General features: G+C 32.1%; 2 protein-coding genes across 6 annotated transcripts; one reads left to right on the forward strand and one right to left on the reverse strand.

The window, feature by feature from the left end:
• The first annotated feature begins 2654 nt into the window (after positions 1-2654).
• Positions 2655-7714, forward strand: LOC115698297 (ribonucleases P/MRP protein subunit POP1). Of its 5 annotated transcripts, none has more exons than XM_030625512.2 (11): positions 2680-2846; positions 3056-3570; positions 4191-4287; positions 4429-4536; positions 4613-4852; positions 5011-5126; positions 5201-5671; positions 5760-5868; positions 5953-6491; positions 7046-7207; positions 7306-7714. In XM_030625512.2, exons 2-11 carry the CDS (start codon positions 3128-3130, stop codon positions 7523-7525), a joined length of 2505 nt encoding a protein of 834 aa, XP_030481372.2. In that variant the 5' UTR covers positions 2680-2846; positions 3056-3127; the 3' UTR covers positions 7526-7714. The 5 variants fall into 5 exon arrangements, with proteins under 5 accessions (XP_030481370.2, XP_030481372.2, XP_030481371.2 ...); XM_030625511.2 differs by having other exon boundaries at positions 2692-2846; positions 3015-3570; XM_061101719.1 differs by having other exon boundaries at positions 2692-2846; positions 3035-3570.
• A 183-nt stretch (positions 7715-7897) lies between these two features.
• On the reverse strand, positions 7898-12454 carry LOC115697482 (protein EARLY FLOWERING 3). The gene is made up of 4 exons (XM_030624505.2): positions 11595-12454; positions 9811-10592; positions 9318-9369; positions 7898-9227 (listed from the first exon to the last, which is right to left on the reverse strand). Exons 1-4 carry the CDS (start codon positions 11820-11822, stop codon positions 8082-8084), a joined length of 2208 nt encoding a protein of 735 aa, XP_030480365.2. The 5' UTR covers positions 11823-12454; the 3' UTR covers positions 7898-8081.
• Between the last annotated feature and the right edge of the window lie 4147 nt (positions 12455-16601).

Consider the following 16601-nt stretch of genomic DNA (forward strand, 5'->3'; position numbering starts at 1 on the left):
GTAAGTAAATTATTGTTTGAAAAATACCTATGGTTGTCTATGCAATATAAATACGTAAATTATACGTTGTGATAGACTCTTTAAGAGTTTTTGATTAATTGAAGAACAAACTTTTATTTCTTTTGTATTTCGAGAAATATTAATGTATAAAGTTTGTTCATTAGTATTGAAGTCCTGAAGTACTTCATATGTATCAAGAATTATAGATATATGATCATTTGATATGGAAATTAAGATCATAAAACAAGATGGAATAAATATATGGTCTTGGAGTACCATCATTGTCACAAATGAAAATTTGTAGTACCATTAACGTGTTATGTTCATATCTACTTGAAATTTTAAATTTTCGTATGAACAAAGTTGTGTACACACATGAATGATACAATTAGTTGGATAAAGACTAATATTCCACGAACCCTTCATCTATAATTTAGAAGTCCATGCATACTCTGGAAGAGTTATAGAAAATATATGATCAAAGATTATATATGGTGATATTTTAAAAGTGATAACAATAATCTTATGAGATATATTATCACCAAAAGAATTATGGATCATATGTGCATGAGGAGGAGACATATTCATGTTGCAATCTTTTTCCTTAGTTCAGGTTTTGTCCCAATGGGTTTTCCTGGCAAGGTTTTTAACGAGGCAACTTGCAAATAATTATGAATATGAAATATATATTGTACTCTTTTCCCTAGCTCAGATTTTGTCCCATTGGGTTTTTCTGGCAAAGTTTTTAACGAGACAACTATAAATCATGTTAACATACTTGCATTTTATGAAGCAAGTAGAGAATGTGTGTGAGTGAGATCATTGACATAGCATATTCGGGAAACATATGGATTGCACTCAATAAAGAAGTATCAACCCAAGCAATTCTCTATGGATAATACTGCTTGCATCGTTCAACTAAAAGGAGGTACATTGAAGGAGATAGAGTTAGAACACATTTCACGAAATTCTTCTTTATACGCTTCAAGAAAATGCATATTGGTGTTCAACATATTCAATCAAGTGTCAATCTTACAAACTTATTCACAAAGCTATTACCAACATCAACATTTGAGAAGACGGCAGACAAGATCGAAATTCATCGATTAGAAGATCTCCACAAATGCCTAAATGAGGGGGAGGGAGTTAGTTTACACTATACTCTTTTTCCTTTGACCAAGTTTTCAGCAAGATTTTTAATAAGGCAGCTATTATGGACATCCAAGGGGGAGTGTTATAAATATTAATAATTATATGGATGTCCAAATCTTTTATTTATAACCATGAATTGTAATCAACATTCCTCTTTTTCTTAGTTTCCCTTTTTCTTAGTTTCTTAATATCTCACTCTTGTATTTGTATAAATAGGGGTTCACCCCATTGGAATAAACAACTATTCTCATTCACTTTCTCTTTCTCTCTTCATCTTCTTCTTCTTTCTTCTCATCTATTTTATATTATTTTATATTATTTCATAACAATATTTAGTAATACTTTTGTTTTTGGCTTCTAAAGAATACACTTAAAACTTACCTTAAAATTAAAACCATACAAATTAAGTTTGCTAATGTGAGACTATATAGATAAGATGAATGAAAACTATGTTTATAGTGCAAACAAACATTGTAAAATATATGATTAAAATACTAAAATGAAAATTGTACATTACCTTAAAAACGGCTATTCTAGTATACTCTTATCTATTTCAATAGTTAAGTTAGTTTATTAGCTTTTTTTTTTTAATATGTTGTACTAATTTATATCACGTTCTTTAAAATCACTTAAAAAATATTAAAATTGATAGGAATAAATTAAAATAAAGAAAATATAATACTTTTTTTAATTTAAGCAATTGATAAAAGAATTATTTACGACATAAATACTTAAATTTAATTTACGGTAGATAAATACTTTAATTTAATTTTTGACCGTTATATTTTTAAAACCTTCGTAGCTACTTAATTGTCAAGTCAATGATCATGTGGTAATCCTTAAATTTTAATTTTTTATTTAAAAATTAATTTAAACATACCAATAAAAAATGTCACTCGGATAATATAACTTACACTTAACAATCTAAGTTTCAGACATATAACTTAATTATTACGAAAAATTACTTTATATACTAATTTTTAACTTTTTTTAAATTTACGGTTTGAATTGCTCCGGTAGTTTCTATGTGAGTTGTTATGTGAATTTAAGTTGCTTCGTTAATTGCTATTAGATTTTCATAAAAACGTAAAAAAAAAAAAAAAAAAAAAAAACTGTTTTAAAGTATAAAAATAAAAAAAAATTAATTATTATTACTGTAAAAAATTAAAATTAATTATTTATCCAGAACCGAGAATTGTGTTTACGCCGTAAATTATTTGGGATAATTACACCACATACTGGAATTTTTTAATTTTTTAATTTTTATACTGTGGGGCGGAATTTTTTTCAAAAATACTGTGTAAGTTTTACACTGTGTACTGTGTTAAGTTTTCACTGTTGTTTTTTAGTTGTTCTACTGTTGTTTTTAGTTGTTCTGTTTTGTGTTCTACTGGTGTTTTATAAAAATACAGTATTTTTGAAAAGATTTTTGTGTCACAGTATTTTTGTAGAAGCTAACCTAAATTCCATTACTTTTGTAAATTTTTTTTTTTAATAAAAAGCCACAAGTTTAAAGCTCTCTCTCCTAAAACCCTGTGATTTTGGTTTCCTCTCTCTCTCTCTCTCTCTCTCTCTCTCTCTCCCCCCTAAAACCCATGGAAACTCCATAAACAAAGGAACCTTATTCTCCCACTCTCACAACTCTCAGACCCACTCTTCTCTTCCTCTTCTTCATCTTCTAATCTGTTACAGAGGTAAGGCACTCTCTCACAATAAACATATATATATATGCATATATTATATGGTTTCAGTAACAACACCATGTGTTTGATGAAATGCCTATTTACATATTTTTAGATTCGTTTTGTTTTCTATTAGCTTTCATATCATGTTGATCAAAACAAATAATTTCACTTTGTAAGGATTAATTCTTTATCTAAAGCTCAATGTTCATACCAACCAGTGATTGAAAGCTTCAATAGAAAGAAACAGTTTCAAGTTAGGATAGGATTGAGCCAGTGTGATTGAATTTGAAATGGGCTCCAATGGTGGAACAAAAAGGTTGCAACTTTCATCCCAAACGATTCAAAAGCTCAATGTTCAGAAATTTGCTGAGGCAAGAACAGCTGAGCTTGAGTCTCTTCACTCCATTGTGGGGAATCGTTTGAATGGGGATTTCAGGTGTAGACGGAGTAAGAGAAGGCGAACCACTTCCTTTAATAGCAAAGCAGCTAAGAGAAGAAGGAACTTAGATGATGAGAAGAAGGAAAATACCAATACCAATACCAGCAGCAGCAGCAGCAGCAGCATTCCTCGTCGTCGTATTCGTCGAAGAGCTGAACTGAAAATAAACCCTGAAGAGGGGTTTTCTGTTACACAGGATGGAACAAAGAGGCTAAGGACACACGTGTGGTATGCCAAGAGATTCACCATGACAAAGCTCTGGGGTTATTATCTTCCTTTGGGTCTTCATGGAAGGTAGATATGTATTTCTTTTTCCTTTAAGAAAAAAAAAAACATTATCTTTATCTTTACTAAGTGTTTTTAGATTGATAACAATGTCGATATTGGGTAGCTCAAGTAGTCAAGCATGTGGTTTGCTCCCACAAGGTCTGAGGTTTCGAGTCCTCCTGGGTACCTACATAGTAATTGCTATAGTTTACTGGTCTCCAAATATTGTAGGGTTAGGCGGGGATCCTAGTTTCGAAAAAGAAAAACCAATGTCGATTTCGGGTGTCTTTGAGTGTTTGGATATGTATTTCTTTCTTTTTTAACTTTTAAAAACATTATCTTTATCTTTACCAAGTGTTTTAGATTGATAACAATGTCGATATTGGGTACCAAAAAGGGTAGCTCAAATGGTCAGACATGTGGTTTGCTCCCACAAGGTCGGTATGAGGTTTTTCAAGTCCCTAGGATACCTACAAACAATTGCTATAGTTTCTTGGTCCCAAATATTTTAGAGTTAGGCGGGGATGCTAGTTTCAAAAGAAAAAGAGACAATGTCGGTATTGGGTTGTTTTTGAGTGTTTGTTAATGTTTTCATTCTTTATTATCTTAAAGTTTTTATTTTTCAATCTTTGTAAATGATGAGGCAGTGGAAGGGGTTCTAGAGCTTTGTTGAAGTGGTTCAGAAATGGAGCTCTAATTCATGATGCAAGCTATTATGTTCCCATCCAATTGGAGGGTCCAGAGGTAGTCATTCCATCCTAAACATACATTTTTTAACGAACTGATGTTTTGATCAATCATAGCCATTGGTTTAGGCTTCAGGAACTTACTGAAAGTTTCATCGAAAATAAATATTAGCAATATTCTTATGTTCTTCATATCCAGGGCTCTTTATTGTCAATTCTAAAAGCGGTGCTAGTGCCTTCTCAACCTGGTTATTCCGGTGATGTTTCCACTTCTATCATTTATGGTGCCATCTATGATAATGCAATGGTTAGTTACTGTCCTTTTCTTTTTCATTGAGGTGGATTAAGGAATTGGCTATGTCTGACTAATCCCCATGTTGCAGCTCCACCATATTGGTGCACCAGTTTCTAAGCCGATCGCTCCTGTAACATATATGTGGCGTCCTTGTTCCTTACGAAATAGGGATAATACTGCTGCTGCTGCTGATGCTGTTAACAGTCTAGGATCTGTGAAACCAGAGACTACAGATTTAGGGTCTTGTTTTCGCCAGCTTTGGGTCTGGATACATGCTTCTGCTTTCGATGAAGGATACGGTGCTCTTAAATTTGCTTGCCAGAAAGAGGTAAGCTTTGACATTCTTTCATTCTTAACACTTTAGAGTTAGAAATAGTCTATACAATTGAAAAACAAAATTTGAAGTGAAGTCTTACTATGCTTACAAAGAAAGAAGAAAAAAAATGATGCTAATTATGTTAACTCTCTTTCCAATGTAAATTTCAGATGGAAGAGAAGGATATATTGATTCGTTGTTTTTCACGTGAGGGTCAGCTTGCGAAATTACAAGTAATGGGATCAAAGGCATTTGAAGTTCTTCAAAAGGCATTATCTGTTACTCGGTATGTTCTTTAGATGTTTTTGCTTTGTGTAGCCAAGTTTTTCGGGTTAACTAAATGATGTTTGAGATTTACAGGATATCAGAGGATTCTCAGCAAGTAGATAAAAAGAATTGTGTACTTGAAAATGAAGATCACATATCTTCTAAAGCAATGTTATCACTTAGTGTCATGGATCCTCGAACAATAACGAAAAAAAGGACAATCCCCAATGTTCCAGAGGCAGTATCCAGTGACATGCCTTGTGATATTCTGGGGAATGAAATTAGAGAGCTTGCTAGCGTATCAGAAACTTCAGACAGGCGTGAAGAGTCATTCCCGTCAAGCTCAGAACTCGATAGCCAAAGTACACTCGATAACAGAAATTTGTGGGATGCTAGCTCTAGTGTTAGTCCTCCTGTAGCAGAGAATATTCTTTGCAAGGAGAAAAATGAACAGCAGAAGAAATTCTTTTATCTTGATCATCCAACTTCAACCGAGGTGCAGTGTTCAAGATGTTGTCCTATTATGCTTCTCAAAGATAAGAACAAGGAAGGATTAGCTATCGGGTAACGTCCTTTGCGTGGCCTATTCTTTCATTATTGTCATTTGCTGTGTTCTGGTAACTAAAAATATGATCTTTCATTACCTTTTTAGCTGGTCTATTGTACTCCCACTAAGTTGGGTCAGGGCGTTTTGGATTCCTCTCGTCTCTAAAGGTGCTCGTGCAATCGGTTTGAGGGAGAAGCATTGGGTTGCATCTGAAGTAAGTGTGCATTTTAAAGCCTTAAAGAACTGTTCAGGCTAATACTATTGTCATCTAATGGTTTTTTTGCTCTAATTCTTGCAGCTCGGTTTGCCTTGTTTTCCTTCGGATTTTCCTGATTGCAATGCTTATTCAAGCCTGAAAGCAAGCGAAGCTGCTGCCTTTGATCAAAAAGAGCAACTTCATCCTTTATCAACACGACCATTGAGAGTTCCCATTCTTCCACCATGGGATAGTGTCCAGATTACTCTAAACAAACTCCTCGCGACAATTGGAGATGACAACAACAATTCAGCATCAAATTCGGATAGTGGTTGTACTTCATTAGACAGTTTGGTACCAAGGACATCTTCCTTGCTGACTAATTTCTTGAACGAAATCAAAGGCGATCATTTACTTCTATTTCCTCGAATAGCAAATAAGAAGAAATCATTTTGGAAGTTGGCAAAGGATGAAAGCAATCATTTTGAGCAGGGTCAAACTAGAATTGCCAGCAACATTATTTGGAACAGTAAACTATGTTTCGTTAGGGTTCTTCTTCATGCATTCAAGGAAGGTTCTTTCGAAGAGGGAGCAGTTATTTGCGCACCTCGTTCCACCGATATATCATTGTGGACTTCAAGGTAGAGTTCTTTCTTTCTAATTAGTATATAGTCTTATGTGTTTCAAATTTGTATACTTTAGGATACGTTCGGTTGGAAGGAGTGAAAACAAAAGAATACTTTAAGCTAATTAAAATGTGTCCCTTGAACCATTGTGATTGTTGGATTAAAGAATTTTTGTCCAATTCCGTTTAATTTTACTAACATGACGATTGTCCCCTACTAAATCGTGCCTCCTAAATTTTAATATTTACCTTATCGTGCTTCCCAAACTCTAACATGTATTAAATTATGCTCTCTGAATTTTTATTCATATCAAACTTCCGTTAGTAAAATTAGATAAAAATCTTGAATTCCTATAATCGCAATAATTCAGGACATGATTTAGTACATATCAAATTTCAGGGGGTAAAATCCTAAAATTTAATATACATTGCATTAGAACGGTTTTTTCTTATATTTTTCACCTGAAATGGAATGAAAATTTGATTCTTTTCCATTCCATTCTATTTTATTACATCCAACCAAACACACTTTTAATCATCATATCCTTGACATGAACATGTCAATTTCAGTTCAGTGAACATTGAAGGAGGACTTCAAATTCCCGAGTCAGCAGTAACATCATACTTCAAAGAAGATTCTTCTGGGAAATGGGAACTTCAAATGCCCGAAGATCCTACTACTAATCATCGAATGCCAATCGGTTTCGTCACAACTGGATTTGTCAGAGGGAGGTTAGTTAGTAAAAGTAACAGAATGAATGAACTTTTGGCAACTTCATACCATTCTTTTGTTTTGAAAGTTTCTTCCTTTTTTGTTTTTTCATGAACAGCAAGAAGAAGCTAGTGGCGGAAGCATTTTGCGAGGCGTTGTTACTTGCTCACCTTCGAAAAGAGCAATGGTGGAACGAAGAAGATTCGGAAGTAAAACAGCAACAAAGAAGAAAGAAAGAGATATATGTTCTTGTTCGAAATCTCCGGTCCACGGCATACAGACTTGCTCTGGCCACCATTGTTTTGGAACATCAAGTTGATGATGTTGATTTCCTTTGAGTCTTTTGCTGTTCTATAATTACTTCAAAATAATTCATTTTAAATATTAATTGGTAAAAATATTATTTTTTTAGTGTAATTATTAATTATTTTTACCACAAAATAACAAAAATTCATATGTAATTAACAGTTAACACCTTATAACAATTTGTCTTTATCCTAATCAATCCGATTCTTAATTATTTTTAAGTCTCACATTCTTTTTAAAATAGTGAAATATTAACTATAATGAAAAATTACAATATAACTTTTATACAGCTTACCAAACGAGTCATTTAAGATAATTGCTCTTTGTTCCTTTCTACACAAACAAAATCAACCCCATTATAACACACAAACCAAAACCATTCTCATAATTTCATATGAGAAGAATTTGCCCAAAAAATTGAGTCAATAGATTTAGTCAAGCATTGTGATTTTGGTCTTTTTCTTTTCTTTTACAAAATTATCAACTTTTGATTTTGTAAAAATAAATACAAAATAATCATCATACAAGGTATCATATCATGTTAGTTAGCTTAGCTTAACTTTTAGAGTTTCCAAATTAATATATGATTCAAGATGAGATTAACTGCAAATGCTTCCTTTCTTCTTGTATGGATCGAAATATCCGAGCTGCTGATTCAGTTGCTAATGTTGCATTATGTGGAACAACCTTGATAACTCGAGTTTGACTACGATGCTTACTACTTTCTTCTTCTTCTTCTTCTTCATCGTCGGTATTTTGATCAACTCGCTCATCAAGAGCCGGGGTTGGTCCCATAGGGAAAAGGGGAAGAGGAGTAGCATCTCCTCTACTCCTTTCCGAAGAACTACTAGCTGTACTTGTCTGTTGTTGTAACTCGCTCATCCCTTTCGAGCCTTGAAATGCCTCGCCAGCAGGATATGACATTGCTCGACTCATTTGACTCGATATGTTACATGAACTCTGCAGGTGTGACGGCGGTTTTGTGAAGTTAACTTCCTCAAATGAACACTGATTATTGTATTCTGCCTCATTCGTTCGGCCTATGCCAAATGGTACCATCTGTTCCACACCTGAACTCGGTACAAAAGGATTCATTACTGGTAACCCGAAAGGTGGAGGATGATAGTAAGTCTGATTACCCATCATAGCAGGTGTTCCAACTGCTTGCTGATTATGATCATGACTATGATTATGATCATTAGTGTTATTATTACAAGCTGAACCCGAACCTGGACCTGGACCGCCATAAGTACTTCCAGCGTTTAAGCTCATAGGGCCACAACTCCCATAATTTGGTACAGCAAAGCCGGGAGTTGAATAAGGCTTGTAAACAAGTCCTTCAGAAGGTGTCATAACTGGAACTAACCACTGATTTCCCGATGCAGAGTGGAAAGGCCACGCAGCTGAATTGTTCATCGCTGCAGGAGGAGGACGAGGAGCTGCTGCTGCTGGTGTCGGGTTTCTCAAGTATTCATCATAACTCGATTGTTTAGTAAAGACTCCTCCTTTATAAGGAAGACGAAGCTTCCTAACTACTGTATCATCCTCTTGACCGAGTAGCTTCTGATCGTGACAATTTTTGTGCTTGACAACTGCTGCTGGTGGCTTCTTCACATTGATGTGTTCAGATTGTGTTTTCTTCACTTGAGGAGACGCTTGTTTTGCTCGTGACTTGTGCAAATAGGCGCTATGATTGAGCAATACATCTGGCGATCCAGCAATCGACCTTTGAACCTGTTCCAAACTTAATATTATTATGAACTTGCTTTTCCTTTTCCTTTTTCAAAATGTCAAAACTTCCTAAGCAGCAATCAAATTTCTCACCTTTATCAATCTATGCAACTCGAACACTTGCAATGCAAAGATCCTCTGTTGACTGAAATAGATCAAAAAACAGAATGAAGAACATTCAAGCAAGAATGGTACACAAATATGTCATAACGAAATATTTGATGTATAAAATCGTTACACCATGAATAAGATCAAATATTTCAATTCCTACCATGGCACCTTTTGTCTGATAAGCCATAACAACTTTCAACAACAGCTCCTTAGTGACTAATATACTGAATTATTATGTTTCATTCTTCATATTCTGCTATAGATAATAAGCTGAGCAACAAATTGATAAGAACCGAAACTCTAAACTCGAGAAAACCAATAGAACAAAAGCCAAACAGTAGAAAATATAGGTAACAAACTATTCCACTCCCTATACACAATTCTTAGTTTTGACCCTATTCCATACACCAGCTACTACACATTGATTCACTACTAGACTTAAACAACTCTATTGTAGTAGTAAGTAGATACTTACTAGGTAATAGTTCTTCTTGCTTTCCAAAATTGCTTTTCACCTATCACATGTACAACATCATCGGGGCGAACATTCAAGATCGATAATGTAGCATCGACCATGGAAACCTCTCGAACATCATCACCATCAACATGTCTGCCTGTTGTTGGGGTCTTACAATTCTTCTCAGACTCGATACCACCATCATCATCTTTTGTCGTAAGTAGTTGCCTCGAAAATGATTCACTTATTCCAACTCTTGCCTTTGGTTCCACCACATTGTTATCTCTAACTATAACTTTCTCACACATAGCAAGGAATTTGCTAGAAGAAACATTCCTTGAACTATTATGACTTTCTTGATTCAACACCTCCACATGCTCCTTCCTAATCCTCACCGACGATGATGATGGTCTTGTGTTTTGATCAGAATGTTCCCTCACTGAGTGTCCTGATGACTTTATGTTTTCACATGAGCTTTTATGATGCAATCTTTTACTGTCTTTGCTTTGTTGAGTGCTAGAACTACGTGGGATTTTATTACTTTGACTACCCGACATAGAAGATCTAACAGCATTATTGTCATTGCCAGGCATCTTGAAAGAAAAGCTCTTAACTTGAGAGTAATTGCAAGTTTGAGACGACGAAACAGATTTAGCTGTCGACTTAATTCCACCAGATGCATCTGAGTCTGACCTTTGATAGTTTAACTTAATCATTCCACCACCGCCAGAAGAAGTAGCCAAATTTGAAGGTGCGGTGGAATCGCGGAATGGGGTGAATGAACTTGGAAAACCCGAAGCCTAGGAAATCAATTAATTATTCAAACACAATAAGTAGTTGTTGTAAAAGTAGCCTACAAGAAATTCATACATATACTTGAATAACTAGATAAGTAAGAACTGAAAATTGACAGAAGATTTATATGAATTGTTCGTTCAGTTAATTTTAAATAAGTCCTATCTTGTTCAAACCGATAAATAACAGATGATCAAAACATAAGAATAACAATGTTCATACCAAAAATGACTGGTGCTGTAGTAGTTTAGACATAATAAATCTTTTCAATCAAACATTGACAAGCTTGATCATTGCAAATGGTAATAAGTTGTAAAATGCTAAAGTCTCTAAATACTAATTCACTTTCGGTAATGACTAATTTACTTTCCAGTTTTCCCGAATCATCCCTAGTTCATGTCTCTCTCGTATAGCCAATAAGATTACTCATCATGAATTAGCTGTACATGAACTTAGGGTAGATGGTGAACAGATTCGGATAGATAATTTTCTATCATATCTTATTATTGTATTAAACTCTAATTGTTGTTAACAAAGAGTTTAATTTCAAAAAGACACTAATTTTCCAATTCCTAAACATATGATATTACTAGTTTACTTTCCAGTATTCCCGAGACATTCCTAATTCATGTCTCTCGTACAACCAATAAAGTTGCTTATCATGAATTAGTTGTACATGCACTTCAAGTGCAAGGTGAACGGGCTCGCATAGATAATTTTCTATCAATTCTTATTATTGTATTAAACTCTAATTGTTATTAACAAAGAGTTTAATTTCAAAAGACACTAATTCTCCAATTCCTAAACATATTGTAATACACCAAAGAAAAAAGGCACTCATCCAATTCAGCAATAGTAAATGTAAAATGAGCTTAAACAACAACATAGCAGTGAATCTGATTAAGGTGAAAACATTACATCAATAAACATTATACATATACAGTGATTGATATACACATATACACATACATATATACATAGCAATGAATGATGAATTAGAGACTTACTTGGGGTGAGGAAATGGAAGAAAGAAAGGTGGTGTTGGTATTGTTATTATGTTGTTTAGGTGGTGATTTAGTGAGAGATGTTTGAGAAGGAACACTAAACTGTTCATACAAAGCCATTTTATTCCTTGGTGGTGCCCTTGGACCTCCTTTATCTGCATCATTAACATGAAGCCTAGGAAACATAATACCACCACTCATACTAATTTTCTCTCCTCCTACTCCTCTCATAATCTTCTTCACCCCAAATTTTCCAAACACACAAAAAAGTTTAGACCTTTTCCCCTAAAAATTCATAAAAATATCTTCTTTAACTATTGAGTGAGCCCAGAAAGAAGGGGAAAACTATAATGGCCTCACAATCAAAAATCAAGTTCAACACTTTTGTTGAATTTGATTTTTTAGTGTTCCCTTCAAGATACCCACTTGGAAAAAAATAAAGCAAATATCTTTTGTTCTTTTGTTTGTCTCTTTGGATAACTTCAAAACCCAAAAAGGCTTATCCAAATAGCATATATATATATATATATATATATATAATCAGCTCTTTATAAATAAACAAAACACAGTTTCATGAGAAAACCCAGATTATATAAACAACCCAAGATCACACTTTTCTTAACCCAAACACTTGAAATAGACTAAATGATTAAACTTTTTCTTTGTTTCAAACTTAAAAAAGATTATAAAAATCAGAACAAGAGGAAGAGATTATTAAAAGGGAGAGAATTGGGTGTTTAAATTTAATGGGAGAAGAATGACTGAAAAGATAGATTCTGGAGGATTACCTCATAATAATTCCACAAACACAGGATCACATAACCCAACTAAAAAAAAACACAAAAAAAAAAAAAAAAAAAAAACAGAGATGTGGGCACTGATGAGGGACCCAATAACACAACCCAAGTGGATAGGACACATGGAGATTTCATAAAAAAGATATCTTTTCTCTTTGAACAATTAAAACAGATATTTTTATTGGTAGACTTTCAATTTTTATAAGAGTTATAAATTATATTTTTTTATTTTATTAAATAATAATTTAAATTTTGTATTTTTTGAAGTAAGTAGGAAATAGACCCTAAATTAATTTTTGTTAATTTTCTTTTCTTAATATAATTAACCTCAAACTAGTTTTTAGTAGGAAGAGTTGTAAAAAATATAACTATTTTAATCATAATATTTTCAAATCAAGTTATTATTGAATTTTAATTTAATAATAATTTTTACAAAACTCATAACTTAAAATAATTTTTACTATCTTTTTTTTAAAAAAATAAATAAATATTTTAAATAATAAAAAAATGACAGTAATACTGAAAAGTTAAAGAGTGCCATGTCATCAATGAAGGAGAAGATGACCTGTAAAGACCTTGATTAGAAAAATAAAATAAAATAAAGATCTGTTTTTGACCTTAATTTTTGTTTTGGTTACTAAAAATAATAATTAAAAAGAAAAAGAAATAATTTTCTTTGGGTAGTGACTGAGTCTCTGACGTGAAGTACTGAGAAACCACAACTTAAAATTTGGTCACTGTTTTTCCTTTTTTTCTTTACTTACTATAAATGGTATCTTATGATCTTTCTTGTAATCTATTTCATTTTTAATTAATTAAACTTAAGCCACTTAAATATAATATTATTATTATTATTACTTTAAAATAGACTATACCACACCAATGACACCACAACTTTAATTTAATAATAGCCACTCAAATTAAATCTAAGATAGATGTCTCATGTGTTGTTATAGAAAATATTTTTAAAAAATACTAAGTTAGTTAACAAAACAACCTATGCATGTACTCAAATAAGAGTTTTTAACCGGTAAATTTTCTTAATTATTATTTCACTTGTATTTAATTATTTTAATTTTAAATTTTAGCGGTGAAATTTTCTAAATTATTGAACTGTTAGTAAATTTAATACGTCATTCAGTTAACTGTTATCATGAACGGCTTATGTATACACTCTTATACATATGACATATCTATATTGTTAAACTTAATATTATTATTTCAAAATTTATTTTAAAATTAAATAAAATTATAAAAATAAAAAATAAATTTTTTTTTTATAAATTTTGAATTATTTTTGTATAATTTTCAAATAATAATATTAGGTGTACCAATATAAACGTGTCACGTGTACAAAAATATACATCTAAACAGTTCATGTTGGTAGTTAACTGTGGAAAATAAATTGTTCATTAAATTTGCTAACAGTTTAATAATTTAGAAGATTTTACTACTAAAATTTAAACTTAAAAGATTAAGTGCAAGTAAAATAATAATTAAAAAAGTCGCAAAAAACTTTTCAAGTAAATATTATTTACCATAATATTTAATGAGTAAAGAATAATGGTACATACATATATATTTAAATTGTACACATTTTTTTACACAATAATTTTATTTAGCTTGTGATGTCCATCAAAGTTATAGTTCAATGAAAAGAAAAAACAATAGGAAAGTATTTTTTTTTTTCACATATTCTTAGTACTGTTTGGTTTTTTAAGGAGGAATAATAGTATTTATCACTCTTTATGTGTACTAAGTCCATTTTTATCAGGATATTAAAAATTTAAATTTAGTGTTATTTCTCATTAAAATTAATCTAACCAAACACTAAAGTTATTCTATATATAGGATTCTCTACAATATTCTATTATTATTAGTGGAACACTATGGACTACACTAAAATTGCTTTTTTATTTTTTTCAATTTTTAATATTTAAATAATGGTTAAATAATTAAATTTTCTTAATATATATATGTGTATTATTTATAATTATATATCAAAATAATAAAAAAAATATATATTTTTGTATAATTTATAGTGTTGTAGTTATAATTAAAAAAAATAATACTAAAATAGTATTTTTTTTTTTAATATTGATTTAATACTAAATTTAAGTTTTACGATTAGAGTTACCCTTAAGTATAGATAATTTAACCTTAAGAATTTAATAAAAGGGATTCAGTGTACTAATTACTAAATTTTAAAGTTTAAATAGTTTAACCAGTAATTACTTTTTAATATTTACTTATTTTATTTTTTTACACGTCAATAGTAGGCACCCTCGGCCAGCAGCTAACAACTTTGGGTTTTGGAAAGAGTTGTGGCAGCTGAAAATACCTCCAAATGTTAAAAATATGTTGTGGCGTGCCGTGTGAAACTGCCTCCCCACATGCCTAAACCTTGTCATCATACATGTGAATGTCTCTGTTCTTTGTCCCATGCGTGATGGTCAACCCGAAAACACTTCTCATGCTTTGATTGAGTGCCCACTGGCCGCTGCATGCTGGCAGCATATTGGAGTTCAACTACCGACATCCCCAGGTACTTTCACATCATGGCTTGAACTTACATTTTCTTCTAACACAGCCGAAAATATGTGTAGTATTGCTATGATATGTTGGGCTCTGTGGAAAGCAAGAAATAAAAAAGTATGGAAGCACCAAACATCCTCTTTGAATGAAGTTATGGTATCTGCAACTACTTCTCTTGATCATTGGAGAAAAGCTCACGACACTACTTCTCTATCATCCATATTTCTCAACAACATGGGTGATAGAAATGAGCTTTGGGTCAAACCGGTATTGGAAACAATCAAGATTAATGTTGATGCCGCTTCTTTTGAGCAGGAAAATTCCTATGGATTCGGGTTGGTGGTTCGTGATCACCTTGGTTCCCCTCTTCACATTCAAGCAGAATATCATGGAGGGTACTTCCCCTTTGAAGTGACAGAAGCTATGGGAATCAAGGAAGCCCTTAGTTGGATCAAGGCAAATCATCGGTGCAGAGTTTTGATTGAGATTGACAGCATGTTTGCCGTCCAAGCCATTCATTCTACCCAGTTAATGACTTCCATGTTCGGTTTAGTTGTTAATGATTGTAGAAATATTTTATCCTCTCTTTCTGATGTTTCTTTACGTTTTGTTAGACGATCAACGAATCATGCGGCCCATTTTGTTACTAGGCATGCACGATCGTTAACTGGTCGTAGCATTTTGGGATCTTCTATACCCCCTGATCTACAGACTATTTTGTACTCAGAATGCTAATTAAATGATTTGCAATTTCATGTCAAAAAAAAAAAAGATACTAAAAATAATAGTAGTGATGGATGTTAACTGAAAAGTAGCTACATTGTGTTGATACAAATTTGCATTTGAGTTTTTTTTTTTTTTTTTTTTAAGGAAATTAGATTCCATACCCTTTTTATATTGTCTTCTTTTATTTTTATCTTCTTTTTTAAAGTCTATTATTTTTACCTATTTTTTTTTAAATATTATACCAATTTTACTCCTATCACTTCAAAGTTCAAGATACTCTCCATGTGACTCACTTATGTCAGGGTATTTTGAGTACAATACATATAAAAAGAGATATGTTTTAATTAAATAAAAATTAGAGGTAAATTTGGTTAATTAATTAATAAAATAGGCATTTTCAACTTACCTTTCTTTTTTTGTAAAATATGCTAAATTTTAGCAATTTATTAAAAATGTAGACACTATTTGAAGGGGTAAGTTGGAAAATACCACTTTTATTAATCAATTAATCAAATTTACATCTAATTTTATATTTAATTGAAATATACCTCTTTTTACATGTATTGTACCCAAAATACCCTGACATAAGAGAGTCGCATGGAGAGTATCTTGAAGTGACAGGGGTAAAATTAGTACAATATTTAAAAAAGAGGTAAAAATAATAGACTTGAAAAAATAAGATAAAAATAAAATAGGACAATATAAAAATGGTATAGAGTGTAATTTCCTTATTATTTGTTTATTGAATGCTATAAGGGGCTTATTGTTGGGTGGAAAATGGCTGAATTATGGAGGAGAGACACAAAGCTAAATTAAGAGGCCCAAATGAGGGAATGGATAGGGAAATTTACATGTTATACTAACTTTTGCTATTTTTCTACAAAAATACTGCCAGGCGGTATTTTTTATTTTTTTACTGTGTTTTTTATAAGTTTCATACTGCATATACTGT

This window comes from Cannabis sativa, chromosome 7 (assembly GCF_029168945.1).
Source record: "Cannabis sativa cultivar Pink pepper isolate KNU-18-1 chromosome 7, ASM2916894v1, whole genome shotgun sequence".
Lineage (NCBI taxonomy): Eukaryota > Viridiplantae > Streptophyta > Magnoliopsida > Rosales > Cannabaceae > Cannabis > Cannabis sativa.

Excerpts from the sequence above, each read along its gene's own strand:
- LOC115698297 (XM_030625510.2), top strand. The coding sequence starts at position 3,128 with ATGGGCTCCAATGGTGGAACAAAAAGGTTGCAACTTTCATCCCAAACG. Across the intron at positions 3,571-4,190 it reads CCTTTGGGTCTTCATGGAAG|TGGAAGGGGTTCTAGAGCTT; the intron begins GTAGATATGTAT and ends ATGATGAGGCAG. Across the intron at positions 5,127-5,200 it reads AAGGCATTATCTGTTACTCG|GATATCAGAGGATTCTCAGC; the intron begins GTATGTTCTTTA and ends TGAGATTTACAG.
- LOC115697482 (XM_030624505.2), bottom strand. The coding sequence starts at position 11,822 with ATGAGAGGAGTAGGAGGAGAGAAAATTAGTATGAGTGGTGGTATTATG. Across the intron at positions 10,593-11,594 it reads CTTCCATTTCCTCACCCCAA|GCTTCGGGTTTTCCAAGTTC; the intron begins GTAAGTCTCTAA and ends TTGATTTCCTAG. Across the intron at positions 9,228-9,317 it reads AGTTGCATAGATTGATAAAG|GTTCAAAGGTCGATTGCTGG; the intron begins GTGAGAAATTTG and ends AGTTTGGAACAG.